Source organism: Mustela erminea, chromosome 7, assembly GCF_009829155.1.
Source record: "Mustela erminea isolate mMusErm1 chromosome 7, mMusErm1.Pri, whole genome shotgun sequence".
NCBI classification, from domain to species: Eukaryota; Metazoa; Chordata; class Mammalia; order Carnivora; family Mustelidae; genus Mustela; species Mustela erminea.
In genome coordinates this window covers 34,100,707-34,116,314 of record NC_045620.1, presented here as the reverse complement: position 1 = coordinate 34,116,314, position 15,608 = coordinate 34,100,707, and the positions used below count along the sequence as shown (strand labels likewise).

The window sequence follows — 15,608 nt, the reverse complement described above, 5'->3', positions numbered from 1 at the left end:
TTTTAATATGAACGTCTTCCTCTTATCTCCTTTGTAATTAAACGGGATTCCTTAGATTATTGTCCTGGTTTCTGCAACTTAGCTCAGTGCAATGACAAGTAACATGGAAATACTGGCTCCAGTCCCCACTCCAGGACATCAAAAATATGATTTTGGTCAAGACTGCTACATTTTCTGAACCTTCATGTTCTCGGTTATAAATGGGATGATCACTGCTTTTGTCTCTTGGAGATACAGTGAGGCTCAAAATCACACGAGGATGATATGAATATAAGTTATAATCAACTGTGAATTGGAATTCTGGGTTTCCACCAGATTCATTGTTTGCCTCAAGGACCATGAGTTGCCCATCTTAGGTAGAAATCGGTGTTTGGGGGCGCCTGAGTGGCTCAGTGGTTTAAGCTTCTGCCTTTGGCTCAGGTCATGATCTCAGGATCCTGGGATAGAGCCCCGCATCAGGCTCTCTGCTCAGCAGGGAGCCTGCTTCCCCGCCCCTCCTCTTTCTGCCTGTCTCTCTGCCTACTTGTGACCTCTCTCTCAGTCAAAAAAAAAAAAATCTTAAAAAAAATAAGAAAAAGAAACCAGTGTTTGTATCCTTGTGCAGGTAACTTCCAAAGACCTTCAGAAATTCTCTCTATAGAATGGTACCCCTGAATTTTCATGCATTTCATGAAAGCAATTCTTTCACTGTTTTGCATCAATTTTCTTATCAAACCAAACTTCCAGAGGGCAGCGACCATTGTCCGTGTTTGCATATCCTTGGCCCTCTGCACCATTCCTAATGTTCAGTAGGTGCTCAGTTAAATGCTTATCAGTGACATGAGGGTCATTTTGCTTTCCAATCCCATCTCTTTCTCTGTTTCACATGAAGAACCTATAGAATTTTCTGCCATTACTCAGGCAGTGGTGGCAACTGGACGCTACCCTTCTGACTGGAACCCCAAGCAGATGGTGTGGGCTTCCTCTGAAAGCCCCCCCACTGCTGTCAGCCAGTGATGGAGATTCTCAGATACCGCAGGGTAAGTGACCTGTTGCTGCAACAGGGACAAAGCAATCTAATCAGAGTCCCAGCAAACTAATCAGCAAACTAACTTCCTTCCTTCCTTCCTTCTTTCCTTTCTTTCTTTCTTTTAATTATGTTCAGTTAGTCACTGTATAGTAAATACACTATTAGGTTTTTTTTTAAGAATTTATTTATTTGACAGAGAAAGATCACAAGTAGGCAGAGAGGCAGGCAGAGAGAGAGAGAGAGGAGGAAGCAGGCTTTCTGCAGAGCAGAGAGCCTGATGTGGGACTCGATCCCAGGACCCTGAGATCATGACCTGAGCTGAAGGCAGTGGCTTAACCCACTGAGCCACCCAGGAGCCCCGACACTATTAGTTTTTGATGCAGTGTTCAACAATTCATTAGTTACGTATAACACCAGCGCTCATTACAGCACACGCCCTCCTTAATACCCTTCACCGTGTTACACCTCCCCCTAACCACCCTCCAGTCTGAGACCCCAAGAATAATATAGACCAGGAATTTACAGAAACACTCCACAGAAACAGGGACGGTTCAGACAATGGGATGCCATAAATACATATCTTTCAGTAGTAACTCTCAACGGGAATGGCCTAAATGCTCCCAGCAAACTTCCATCACTGATTTAGGTAGGGCCATCACTGTCTGAAGAGTTTTAAGCCCTGTGAGGTTGTGCTTCTAGCTTCGTTTTACATAGGAAGTCACTGACATGCGTGGCTCAGGTCCTGGGCCCCCAGCCTCTGAGGGGGTTAAGTGGCAGAGCTAGGTGCAAACCCAAGAAACCAGGCTCCGTGGCTGGTAGCCTTCACCACTACCCCATGCTCTTTTCATTATGATTTTAGAAATTATTATTTTAAAAAAACAAACAAACAAAAAACCTTCTTATGTAAGAGGATAAAAACTTAAGGGAGAAATTCTCTTAGAGAACTACAACAAAGTAGGCACATTGACTTAACATTAACGTGAAATTTGATGCATTCGTCTGTGAAGTGGATTAAATCGGACAAATATGAACTGGGACTCGGGCCAACAGAAAATCTATTTGATCTTTTAAAAGAGATTGCCTGATCATGACCATCACAATTAAAGAAATCATGAAATATTACGGCTTTGTAGTGCCATTTATCAAGCTGTCTAGATGTAAAATGTCGGTGTGCAAAGACTCTGGAAATTTCCTTGAGGAGTCCTACAATCTCTATTCTAGCTGAGGGTGTGCACTCGGCCCCTTTCCTTCCCCACAAGATCTTTCTTCTCTCTCATTCACTCTAAGGAGTTAAGAGGGTTCTCCCTGGTGAACCATGAGAGACTATGGACTCTGAAAAACAATCTGAGGGTTTTGAAGGGGCGGGGGTGGGAGGTTGGGGGAACCAGGTGGTGGGTATTAGAGAAGGTACAGATTGCATGGAGCACTGGGTGTGGTGCAAAAACAATGAATACTGTTACGCTAAAAAGAAATAATTAAAAAAAGGGGGGGTTCTCCCCAACCTTGACTGCAATATCAGAACCACTGCTGGGCAGCTTCCTAAAAATGCAGATTCCGGGGCTTGTACCTAGGTCTATGGACTCCAAATGTCTAGGGGAAGGGCCTGGAAGTCAGTATTTTCAAAAATCTCTGGTGATTTGGATACTTTGCCTGATCTGGGGGGGTCTCCGAGGGCCTGTCTTCATTCTCCAGACCACTGTTAGATCTCCCAACAGCACTTTTGATTTCAACAGCCTTCATACTTCTGTTTCCACTTTGTCGTCTGCATCCTTCACCTGATCCAGAATATTCTCTCATTGATTATGCCCCTACCTGCTCACATGTCTTGCTTTCCTTCTACCTCCGGCCCTCATCCCTACCCAATTCTGACTTTTATTTTGATTTGGTGTCACCCCCTAGACCACTGGCAGCACTACACTCCCTCAGAGTCCCACAGAATTTCCCTGACTGCCACACCCCCTGGCCTTCCTCATTGTCTTTCCCTCAGAACATCTGTCCTTGGTCTTTACTTTTCTCTGGAAGAGTTCCCACCCCCTTTGCTCCCGGAACACACACCTTTATTTAAACTGTTCAATTTAGCCACATCCAACAAATATTTATCAAGTACCCTAAACACCTGGCACTATTCTACAGACTCCTAGCTAATGAGTTGGCTTTCTAGATCTTGTTACGTAAAGTGCAGTATAACCATGTCAGACCAGCAGCACTGGCATTGCCGGGGAACACAACAGAAATGCAAATTCTCAGGCTCTACCCCAGACCAGCTAAATCCAAATATGCGTTTTAAATAAGATTCTCAGGAGATTTGTGTTCATGTTGCAGTTTGAGAGGCACTGTCTAGACTATTGAGAAAGATGGAGACATTTTAGAAGACACCCTCTGTTCCGGACTGAATGTTTGTGTTGTCCCCTGCCAGAATTCATCTATTGAAATCCTGACCCCTATGTAAAGATATTCGGTGGTGGAGCTTTGGCAGGAGATTAGGTCAGGAAGTTTGAACTCTCATGACAGGATTAGTGCCCTTATAAAAGAGATCCTGCAGAGCTCTATTGCCACTTCAGCCAGGTGAGGACACAATGAGAAGATGGTCATCTAGGAACCAAGAATTGGGCTTTCACCAGACATTGGATCTGTAACCACCTTTAATCTTGGAATTCAGCCTTTAGAACTGTGAGAAATAAGTGTTTATTGTTTCTGCCACTTAATCTATGGTAAGAGACTAAGACATTCCCTCAAACTCCCTCTTTTCTGTCTCAAAAAATCTTTGGCCCTTTATCTACATTCTCTTTATTACCCCAAACTCAGCTCCCTCCAGTCTGACATGAGGCTAACACTTCCTTCCTGAGGTAGTTGTGAAAGTTAAAAGGAAGAACACACATGCAACTCCTACTAGACCACTTTGTAGGTCCCTAACTTGGTTTCCTTACCCTTCCTTCCAAGAGGAAGGTTCTTGCCCTTGTTTTCCATCCTGTCTTCTCCAACCTGTGGCAGGACCTGATCCTACCATTTCATTTTCACCTCTTAAGCTTTCTTCTGCCCTGCACGCATTCCCTTTGCATGAAAACCCATTTCTGTTTCCCCTACCCTCCCAGATCCCTCAACTTTTCCTCCACGTTGGACCTTCCTTTCATTTCTATCCCTACAGTCAAAGACCAGTGGCTCCTGCAGAAGTTTTGATGCCCGACCTGCATATGCTTCAGCTTCTCCATGACACTTACACTTGAACCACTGGAATCACCTGATTTTGCTTTAAAGTTACAAAAATTGTTTTGTTATTGGACTTATGGGCCATTTCTCAGGATTCAACTTTCATTATTCCAGAGATTCATAATGTTTCTTGCTTCACAGTGTCCTTGGGATCTCAATAATTTTTTCACCATACCTTAGGCTAAACGAAATAAAAGGGGGGCTCTATTTATTCATGAAACAATTAGATCCAAACTTAATAGTAGTACTTTGCGTAGTGTCCAACAGATGTTACTGTTTCCTTAAAAAAATGTAAAATATCCCATCATGCCCCTGTGAGTTCAACATGGCACATCAGGGTCACTTTATGCACCGCTGGGGATCATGACTTTATCCTATCCTTTTTTGCCAACCACTCTCACACAAAGATCTCTTTCTTTAATTTATGGTAATTTACCACAGTTACCTCACGTCTTTTAGGGGCTTCAATTAATTTCAGCCTCATCTACTGCCTTTGACCAACTCCACGGGAGGAAGGCTCACCAAGGTCTCACCATTTCCACAAGTAAGTTTAGGATTTGTCTTGCACAGAAGACAAGTCATTGTATTATCCCACTGATTATCATCATATAGTTCAAAAGTGAGTTTCTTCTTGGGTACTTTCCACATCTAGGGAGTCACAGAGATGTGTGAACTGCTCTGGTTACCTATATTTCAAAGCTTTGTGTTAACAGCATTCTGATGCAGATTTTTGCGAACTCCGGTCTGGATTCCAAGAATTCCTTTCCTGCCCTCGGTCTCTCCTTTGTCCTTCCACTCCATTCCAAATATTTTTCCTTCTTATATCTACCAAAGCCTTAACTGGCCCTCTATTCTCAAATATGTTATGCTCCGGCTCCAAATTTCCTATCTGGGCTAATACTCATCATATCCAATAACCTAGTCAGCATTTTGCTCTCTGAACTGTTCAGGCACACACCTGCTTCTATACTTTGTTTCTTGTTATTTCTCTATGTTGATGATATTTCCATTTGAGTGGGAGACAGCACAACATAGGACATTCCCAAGATTTGTAGAAAGTTCCATTATTCTGGGCTGCTCTAAGAAGAGTGGGTAGTAGTGAAGGTCTCTATGTGTCCATGCTCCTTTCCTTTCTAAGCCAGCCTTTGGTGATAACTCCCATTTGACCACCCAGATAACTCTAGGCTTGGCCCCTTACCTGGCTTTTGTAAAAGATACCAATTATAGAACTGCCCTTTGTATGCACATGCTTTCTTATTGCTCCCTAAAGGAATGCCAGCACTGCAATCATTTTTCCTAATGACTTTTTTATTGGAACCCCAGACTCTACACAAAATAGGTGCTCAGAAAAAGATTGTGAATGAAATCTTTTACGTTTTAAAACCACAGTGATCTTGACCTTGGTGACAATAAAGAAGCAGCATGTCCAAGCCATGGGTTGTCTTACTAAAAATACTTTCAAAACTATATAGTTTGGGTACTTAATGACTATATAGTTTGGGTACTTAATGTTGGGTCGGGGGCTTTGGGAATGCAGGAGGAATAACAGAAATGACTGCCAGTACTGCCATCTTCCAGCCCCTTCCCCCACCCCTTCCTTAACCCTTGACTCTCCTGCCAAAAGGATGTATGCCTAGGTCACGTCTCCATAGGTAACCCAATACCTATGCAGGAAACAGGAGTATCAGGAGCCCCCACCCCATACCCTCCGATCACCAAATACCTTACTCTATATGGATATGAGCCCAAGCTGCCTTGGTCCAATAAAAGACCCCCGCCAACTCCCTCCCAGCGCGACTTCTCTGACTCCCCTCTCTGGAGTCCTGGAACCTCGCCCAAGAGTGTGGACCTTCTCCTGGCGTGACTTTCCTGGTTCTCCTTCTCCTGAGCCCTGAAACTTTGCCAGAGAGTGCCTTTAATGAATCTTGCCTTGTGCCTACTTCGGCTGCAAAAGTTTACACTTAACAAGCTAAGTTTTATTTCTTTAGAAACAAATGCCTTATTATGAAATCCAGGTATGTTTTTAAAAACATGGATTTGCATACAACTGATGAAAACTGTTTCTGTAGAATCACAAAGAATATGTGTTTTAAAAAGGACAACATCTCTGAGTTTAATATGGCAGATATGTGAATGTCTTTCCATCCTGTGCTCAGTTAATCTTGGTTTCCCCACTCTTCTATACTACAAACCCCTCGCTGTAGCATTCCGCCCTTTCCAGCTATTTCCAAAAAACTCAGCACTCTTACTGTAATTCTGCCCTTTCGATATTTACTGTCCCCCCCCCTTCTACTACTTAAGGTCCAGGAAGTAAAATGATTAATATTGTGTCTTTGTTAATAATATTGCATTATTGTCAGACTCCCATAAAACTGGCAATGGGATTATATATACATCAGTAAGTTATCCCTTTCCTACGCTAAAAAGAGAGTTGGGGCTTACTTCTGGTTTTCTCTACCCAACACTACTTCTCTAAGAAGAATTTCTTCTGTTTTCTGAGAACTGGCTCTGTGCCCAATGTGGTTCTCATGGGAGCTACTGTATTCTTCATTCCCATCTCTTGCCCAAGGTAACTGGTCCCAGGGGAGGCACTGATCCAAGTCGGACAAGTCATAACCTGACCTTAGCCACAGGTGATTGCTCTAAGGTTGCAAGTTTAGACAATCACATGACCCTCATAAGGCTTTCCTCCAGATGTTTCCAACCTGCTACTGGAGAAAGAAATATAACCTAGATGGGCTGATGCCTATGTTTTCAGACAGGGGGAAGCCTGCATGCTGTTGGAAAAGAATAGTGGTACTACACATTGAAAATTAGTAGAGAGAGAGAAAGAAGAAAGGAAGGAGGAAGGGAGAAGGACAGGAAAAGAGAGAAAAAGGGAGAGATACAGGAAAACAGATAGGCAGACAGACATAGAAAGGGCTGCCAGTGACTTCTGGCATCCATTTCTCCATCCCTTCACTTCTCTGGTGTGGATTGTCAGTCTTTCCTCATGTGACCTATCCTGTGCATTTCTCTAGTATATAAATAAGTTTAACATGGATTTCTGTCACTTGCAACCAAGAGAATCCTGACAAAAAGTAGAAATAGAAAACCCCAAATAAGAAAAAGGAACTTCTCTGAGTATGGGGTCCAGGATTTCTATTGCATGAGATGTGAAAATGGCACCCATAAGAGGGATTTTTCACACAATAGCTGGAGTGCTTTTGAACTACCGTAAGGATACATTCACTTCGGGTGTATTTATTGGCAGACAGGTTCTACTCAAAGAACTATTCAACTATGCATTAGTCACAAAACTCACTGAGGACAGGAAAGAAGAAAAGATTAATTTAGAATTCCCAGGGCAATAAACCAAAACAAAAGAAAACAAACAAGCAAACAAACAAACAAAAAACCAAGAGAGTGCATGGTTAAATGGAAATGCGGTAAACAACATTTAATTTTAACTTTTAGTATGATTCTTTTCTCTGGCCCAAAGGATTAGACACATTTCAATTATTGGGCTTTTTTGTTTACCACTCTTGACAACTTTCCTAGTTAAATGTTCCAAACCTTTTAAGGAGTGAAAAAGAAAAGCCCCGAGGGAATACAATTTCATGCTTGTTTTCAACTCCATGCTGAAATTGACTTGGGTCCCTCCTTTGAGGGTGAGCGAATGGTTTCCATGGAAGAGAATAATTCCTTGACTCTAATTCAAAAGGGATTAAAAAAACAAAAAACAAAACAAAAAAGCATGTGGAGAGAAGTTGGCCTGTTCAGTCTCCTCTTAAGAAGGACAATTTTGGAACATGAGCGAAAGTCCAATATAGAGCGTTCACACTTCAGGCACAACCGACCTTCCTTCCCCCCCTTCCAGTAATATCTAGAGAAGCTACCCACCTTCTTTTCTCCTCATTAAAGCATCCACTCTGAATTTTCACTGTCTTTTTTTTTTTTCCTTTTACAAAGAATTAATTTATAATGCTTCTAAACTAAGTAATGATCTATGGACTAAACACATTACTGAGAATTTCAATGCAAGGAGGACATTCACACTGGGGTGTATCCTGGCCATTTGAATTGAGAAATATTCATTGAGTCCAGTCAACCAATATTAAGTGAGCACCTGTGACGTGCTGGGTACTGGGCTGATGATGGTCCAACTGTGAGCCGACAGACAGACTCAGTCCACATGGAGCTGATAGCCTCCACTAGCTCTCTTTTCTTTTAAGAAGGACACCATCTTGGATTCCAAGGGCAACCATCATTGTCTGAGATATTCTTTCATACCTATGAAATTATTATTTTTTAAATTTGCATAGCTATGTAGAATTTATAGCAGCTTATTGGAGTCTAAATGTTAAAGGATCCTTGGAATTTTTTTCCTTGCTGGGCAAAAAAATAAATAAAAATGAAAATCTGACCAAGATTCCTGGTCAGTGTCAGTAAGATAACCCATTAAAGCTGTAACATTTAAAATTATTTTTCACCTTTAAGTTATACTGAGGTAAATGCCAGCTTTTGAGCTTTCTGGGAAATATAAATAGATCAATGTAGCATACTCCCTTGAATGATATTTCTGGTATTCTTTTATGAGGCTATCAACTGGAAATACCTTCAAACTTTTAAAAAATCAAGAAATTTGATAAAGGGAGGTCTACTTAGGGCATGCTAATGATGTCTGGGTTTTACCAATGAGAAAATGTTTGCATTTCATCAACTTAATTGAGATTATCATATCTGATTAAATCAACTAAAAAAAAAATTTTAGGGTAAGGCTTTGTAATTTTAAAAGATGTCAAGACCATTTAATTCAGAATAAATAAATAAATATCGGTCACCACTCAGATGTGGGAAAGTAGCAATAATGTTCAAACTGGAGGTTTTCAAATAATTAGCAAAGGAGATCTGATTAAAAGATATGTGAATTGTCCTGTGGTTTTTTACTAAAATAGGGCAATAAATCATGGACTTAATATTTCAACAGTCCCTTTGGAATCCAAACTTAGAAGGACTGCCTGTGAAGATACATACCACAGCATGTCAGCTACTTGTTTTCTTAATACAAAATATATCATTTCAACATCCCTGACTTGTCCAGTGGAATGCAATGAGTCCTGCAATTCCAGAGGGCACAAATGAAATGATCAGACTTGTGGGTTCTATTTTGGAATTTTCCTTCCAGCAGAGTCCCTTCTGTTCCCTAAGCTTTTTTAAGTTGACACAAGTCAAAACTATTATTTTCTTTACCTTTGGGGATGGTTCTATTTCCTGATTGTTTTCCTTAATGTTACCCAAATAGTTACCAATTAACACATAAAAGTACAGTAAGCTATATTGTGTATACACACAAAAGAAAAACCAAAGCTTATTGCTTTCAACTGAAATCCCTCATTATTATTTTAAGAGGCTCAAGAGGAGGATCATCTTTGATTCTATAATTAAGGGAAACTGGCATTACTGTCAGAGGGAGATTTTACAAGCATCCTTGTACAAACTTTTTGTTTTAAAAATGAGGGTACAGGCACTCAAAGAAGTGAAACGATTTAGCAAAAGTTATGCAACTAAAAATGGATGTAATGTTTTCTCAATTTAGATCCTGTGCAAATAGTCTTTTGGTAAAGAATGATGACTGTCTTCTAGGCACTGTGTTAAATTTCCCTGGATTATTTTATTGCATCTCACATCCAAATTATGAGGGCTGTGTATAAATTATTGCCCTAATTCTCCACCACTTCCTGTATTCACACTTTTTGTAATGTGACTTGTAGGTCCCGCAAACAAAAGATAGAATCTATTTCCTTGTCCCTTAAATCTGGGCAAATCTTACGACTTGCTTTGACCAAAGAAGAAGGAAGAAGTTTCTAAGACCTCTCAAAACACCTTGTCCATTCCTCTTGCTCATAGGTGGCATCCTTTTCAGGTTCCACATGAACAAGCCCAGAGCAGCCCGCTGGATAAGACATGTGGATCAGTCACCTGTCTTGACCCGCTCGACAGTCAGCTAATCTCCAAAAGCAGAGGCCCTAGCAGATGGATGGCCATGGATGGCTGAACCAGAGACACATGAATGAACTCCAGCCAAGACATTGAATGAGCCCAGCCAAGACTAGAGGAGCCATCTAGTTGAGTGAAGCTCAAATGGCTAGCCACAGAATCAAGAGCTAAACAAATTGTCATCTTAAGGCAGTAAGTTTTGAGGTCTTTGTTATGCAACAAAGTTACCTGATAAAGATGGGCATACTCTTAGTAGATCTATCTGACTTCACAACCTTTACTTTCAACCACTGATGTGCTTGGTGTTCCCAAGACTGAAGAATAAAAACTGGAGGAAGAAGCAGTGCCACCTAACATCACTACCATGGCAGTACCAACTAGCACGTACCAGACTAGCATGTGGCAATACAGTACGTATGCTGCAATTCACGATGATCCAGGGCTAGCTTTAAATCTTCTCTAGTTACATTGAAGCAACTTGGGTTTGGCATTCAATTGTTCCATTTAAAAATGCATCATAATATCTAAACTGTGCATATCATAGGATGGAAAAGTACATGCTAAAGAAGTGAGAGATTTGTCCTGAGACCTGTCATATACTTTTGAAAAGTTAAAGTATTTTTACTGAATATAGGAGAAAAAAATGAACTAAAAATAAAGGGAGGGTTTGCCTATTTATATGTTTATACTCATTCTGGTAAAAATTTAAAACTTACTATTTTTTGTTATCTTTATAAGATGCATGCAAACATAAGATATAAATGTATTTCATTCTGGTTGACTTTTGTTACCAACAATTACATGTTTATGCTTTCTAATCTAAAAGAGGTGGGGCACCTGGGTGGCTCAGTAGTTAAGCCTCTGCCTTTGGCTTGGGTCATGATTTAGGGTCCTGGGATTGAGCCCCACATCGGGCTCTCTGCTCAGTGGGGAGCCTTCTTCCCCCTCTTTCTCTGCCTGCCTCTCTACCTACTTGTGATCTCTGTCAAATAAATAAATAAAGTCTATAAAATAAATAAATAAAATAAAAGAGCTACATAATGTTTCCTAAGTTATGTTTTAAATGTAATTATATTTTCACTAGTCTTTGTTAATTTGCACTGCAGCTTTTTCTAGAAGAGAATGGAAAAATGATTTATTTTTTTAAAAGTATAGCAATTGGACAGATCATTTTATTTGAAATTTTAAGCATCAAAAGCTGTAAATAAACAGATAAGTTCGCATTAAAAAAAGGGGGGGGCAAGGACGATGTTTAGGTTTGGTCCACACAAATTTCCCCACGAATATGAGGACCACAGGAAGCCTTCGATGACTTTCAATGCATGAATGGTTATATAAGTGTATTTCACACTCTAACTTCCCCACCTCCCAAAATAATAAATGAAAAGATACCATATGAACTCTGTGGGTCAAAAAGACAGGAGACAATGCAGCAGAAAAGTATGTGATGGATGTGAATGGGCAGTATGTAAAAAGAAAAAAGACTATAATATGCCACCAATTAAGATGACTTTGCTCTCCCCGCTGGGGGCCTGGTGTGCAGTGGTTGCAAACAGTAGTGTATGCAGCCTGTTGTTTGTATTGGTTGCCCTAAAGGACTTTGGAGACAGCCCTTTCCAATGTACATGGGTTTCTGCTGGTGCTATCCTCAATCTAAGCTCCAGAGAGGTATTCAGAGTGCCTTTGGAAAGCCCCAGAGCACAGTGACCAGGGTCCACATTGGCCAAGTCACCATATCCATCAGGACCAACATGCAAAACAAGGAGCATGCAATTAAGGCCCTACTCAAGGCCAAGTTCAAGTTCCCTGACCACCAGGAGAACCACATTTCCAAGAAGTGGGACTTTACTAAGTTTAATACAAATGAACTGAGGACATGGTAGCCAAAAAGAAGCTCAGTCCAGATGGCTGTGGGGTGAAATACATCCCTAATCATGGCCCCCTGAACAAATGGTGGGCCCTGCACTCATAAGAGCCTTGGTGCTGCCCTCTTCTTATTCATGCCCACCAATAAATCCTATTTCCTGTCCCCCCAAAAAAGGAATACAAATGGCCAATACACACATGGAAATATATTAATTTCTGCTCATAATTAAAGCAATAGAATTTTAAGATAAAGATAATTTCTATTCATATATATATGCTATACATATATCTCACATATGTGTGTGTGTGTGTATATATACATATACATATATATATGTATATATATATATGAAATATATATGAAAAGAAGAGCATCCATTCTATTAGGGTTACCCAATGGGGACCAGAAAAATTGAAAATGAGAACACATTTTGACAATTCTTTCATTCTTTATTTCACTACTAAAGTCTTTTATTTATTTGTCATTTCTTATCTGGTGGAGAATGTGAAGTTTTTAGGAAAGTTAAGTCATTTATTTATTAAGAAAAATAATCCCATGTTAAAGTCAGAATACTGGAGGAAGACAGCGAACACCACCACAACTCAGTAGAGTCACTTCTTGACACTGCAATTATTCCTGGTCTATACACTTGAACTGGCTGACCATAGAAGGGAGAAAATTCAAGGTTGGCTTCTTTACAGGCTGCGACAGCAAATGGTGCTCATAGAAATCATCCAAAGGAAGGCAATGAGCTCCATCCGGCTGCAGCAGGATGTCAAAAACTGCAATACACATTTATATTTGAAGTCAAGATTTCCTAGTTAATTCTTGCCTTTAAAAAAAAAAAAGGCTTCACTGACAACAATGACTGGTGAACATTATCTCATTATTCCTTCTTATGCGTCTATGAAATGAGGATTATTCTTACATCCATTGGACAGATGAGAAAATGAAAGTTCAGAGGGGTCACACAGCTACTCAGTGGGAGAGCAGTGGCCTGAAATAACATTTGACTCTCGACCTTCACTCATCCTTACTCACATCCTGATGGGCCATCCATTAGCAGCTGGTCGGCATTCACCCAGAGCTTTCACTGTGAAGTACATCTTTCAGTCCCCGGGATTGGCAGGGACTTGGGGAACTCAGGTGGGTGTATACTAAAGTTGGTTTAAGACCCAGAAGTGATTGCTGGTGAGATAAGTGGGAGGATGTAGAAGAACCATAGCAGCCATTAAAGTTGATGGGAAGGAAGGGAGAAATGGATGGGCTGGAATAAGTGGGAGACTTTAAATATGAGAAAGAGGAGAAAACGCAGGGAGCAAAGCACAACCAAACAATCCTCTGCATAGGATGACTAGTGTGATGACCATGAGAAAAAAAGAGGAAATCTTTTCTTGAAGCCTTGAAAAAGAGAGAAAACAAAATGGCGGGCGAGGCACCACTGCAGTTGAGAAGTGACCCCAGCGCATCACCTAGTGAGTCCCCCCCCCACTAGGCTGTGGGTTTTTAAGCTTGAATGTGATACTGGGGCTCATTATTGACAGTCATCAAGAACCCCCCAGAGGGACCCCCTAAGATTCTCTCTCACTTACCAAAGTCACTTTCATTTTATTATTTTTTTAAAGATTTATTTATTTATTTTAGGGAGAGAGGAGTGAGGGTGGGGAGGAGCAGAGGGGGAAGGGGAGAGAATCTTGAGCAAACTCCCCGCTGAGTGCAGAGCCTGACATGGGGCTTGTGACATCATGACCCGCGTTGAAACCCAGAGTCAGACGCTCAACCAACTGAGCCACACAGGTGCCCCATAACAAAATCACTTTTAAAATGAAGACCTAACGCTAATGGTAAGACCAAAAGTTGGGGTCACCCTACAGCTGCTAATGAAAAACAGATCAAGTTAGGGCAAATTCCCCAAACCTATCCTTGGAATGGGGTCCCCAATTGGGGTTCATAGATTTTCAAAATATCTGTGGAGAGAGCTTAGGGAGTGCAAGAACTTGAAGGGGACTGGGGAATTTACGTTTTTATTTTCACTCCCCTCTAACTGAAAGTAATTGTTTTTTTCTGACGCCAGTCCAGGCAGGAAATAAAAGGAGGGATTTCCATAGGCCCCATGCCTTGGACACCACCAATCGGTACCCCTCGAGCTTGATTATCAAGCTGTGAATAATGGAGCACAGGCTGAATTTCTCATTTCAAGTAAAAGGAACTTTAGCCTTATTCCAAAAGGCATTTTGAACAAAGATAAGGATGGCTCTCAAACCATGCTCCTTTAACTTGAATGTGTAACAAGTCACCTGGGACTCCTATTAAAATGCAAATTGTGATCTGGCAGTTCTGGGGTGAGGCAGGAGACTGCATGTCTAACAGGCTCCCAGGTGATTTGGGACCCACACTTGAGTAACCTGAGCGGAGCTATTTGGATACTGAGTTGCAATGATAAAGATGGTTCCTTAGACAGGTATAAAAATCTCTTTGAAGCTATAGCGTCTGTGAAGCTGGGCGTGCACTTTACACCTCCTACGAATGATAACCTAAAAAAATATTCTGTTGGTATTTATCTGTTTATAGAGTTACAAAAATGACTCCCACCTCCAAGTTTTCGTATCAATTTGCTGATACCTTTCTTATTTCTCTTATCATATGCTATCATAACTTTGTGAGAGATGCTCCCGGAGTGTGCGGTAACCCCATTCTCCTTCATCTTCATCTCCAGTGTTTTGCAAATATCAGCTTTTTAAAACAATTTTATTTTTACTCAATCTCTACATCCACGTGGGGCTCGAACTTACAACCCAAAGATCAAGAGTCACATGTTCTACCAACTGAACTAGCTGGACGCTAGTCCACAAATACTGAGTTTTCAGTGAATGTCTGGCAGGGAGTTGATTGATGTAATACCTTTTTTCTTGATCCTTGAATTGTGGGGGCCAGCATTAGAAATGTATACACCTTATTCTAAACCATCTGTATTTAATTCCCAAACCAATTTTGGGAGATGAAATATCTTGTTTAATTTCCCTCATCACCCAAATTCCCCTTTTGACCTGGGGCTTACTTGCTTTTTAATTACACTTTCATTTGTCTAATTTAGCCTGAGAGGCCTGTTCTCAACTCGGATCCACAACCAAAGATAGAACTAACACTTCTGGGTGCTCTCGGTCAAAAGATTTCCTGGCAGAACAATTTCTGGCTGTTGCAAATGGAGTGATAGAAAGTTCTGATACGTACCAGCTAAGGGCACGTGGTAGAAATTGTAGATGCCTCTACACAGCCATAAAACAAACTCTGTGTGGTTCTAAATCTTAGGTGTTTCAGCCTTCTTAACAAAAGAATGCAAGTGTGTTCAAAGGCATCAGGACTTTATCTGAAACCCAAATCCATAATCACAAAGGTGACGGTGTGAGTATTTTGAGTATATTCGGCCTGAAAGGGCCAGACCAGCTTGGACATGTATGTATGCTTTTCTAAAGAATTCTTAAAAAAAAAAAAAAAAATTTTTTTTTTTTTTTAAGATTTTATTTATTCGTTTGAGAGAGCAAGTGA

General features: G+C 40.8%; 1 protein-coding gene and 1 pseudogene across 4 annotated transcripts in view; one reads left to right on the top strand and one right to left on the bottom strand.

The window, feature by feature from the left end:
- The window catches only part of PLCB1 (phospholipase C beta 1), a 688,962-nt gene that overhangs the window by 87,311 nt on the left and 586,043 nt on the right, over window positions 1-15,608 (bottom strand). The window contains exon 28 of one of the 4 annotated variants that reach the window (XM_032351390.1): window positions 12,533-12,844. The exons of the other annotated variants lie outside the window; for them this stretch is intronic. Within the exon in view, the coding sequence (XP_032207281.1) occupies window positions 12,758-12,844 (87 nt within the window). The 3' untranslated portion in view covers window positions 12,533-12,757. Of the gene's footprint in view, window positions 1-12,532; window positions 12,845-15,608 lie in introns of those variants that run through there. 4 annotated transcript variants of the gene reach the window in all.
- Window positions 11,687-11,807, top strand: LOC116596672 (annotated as a pseudogene).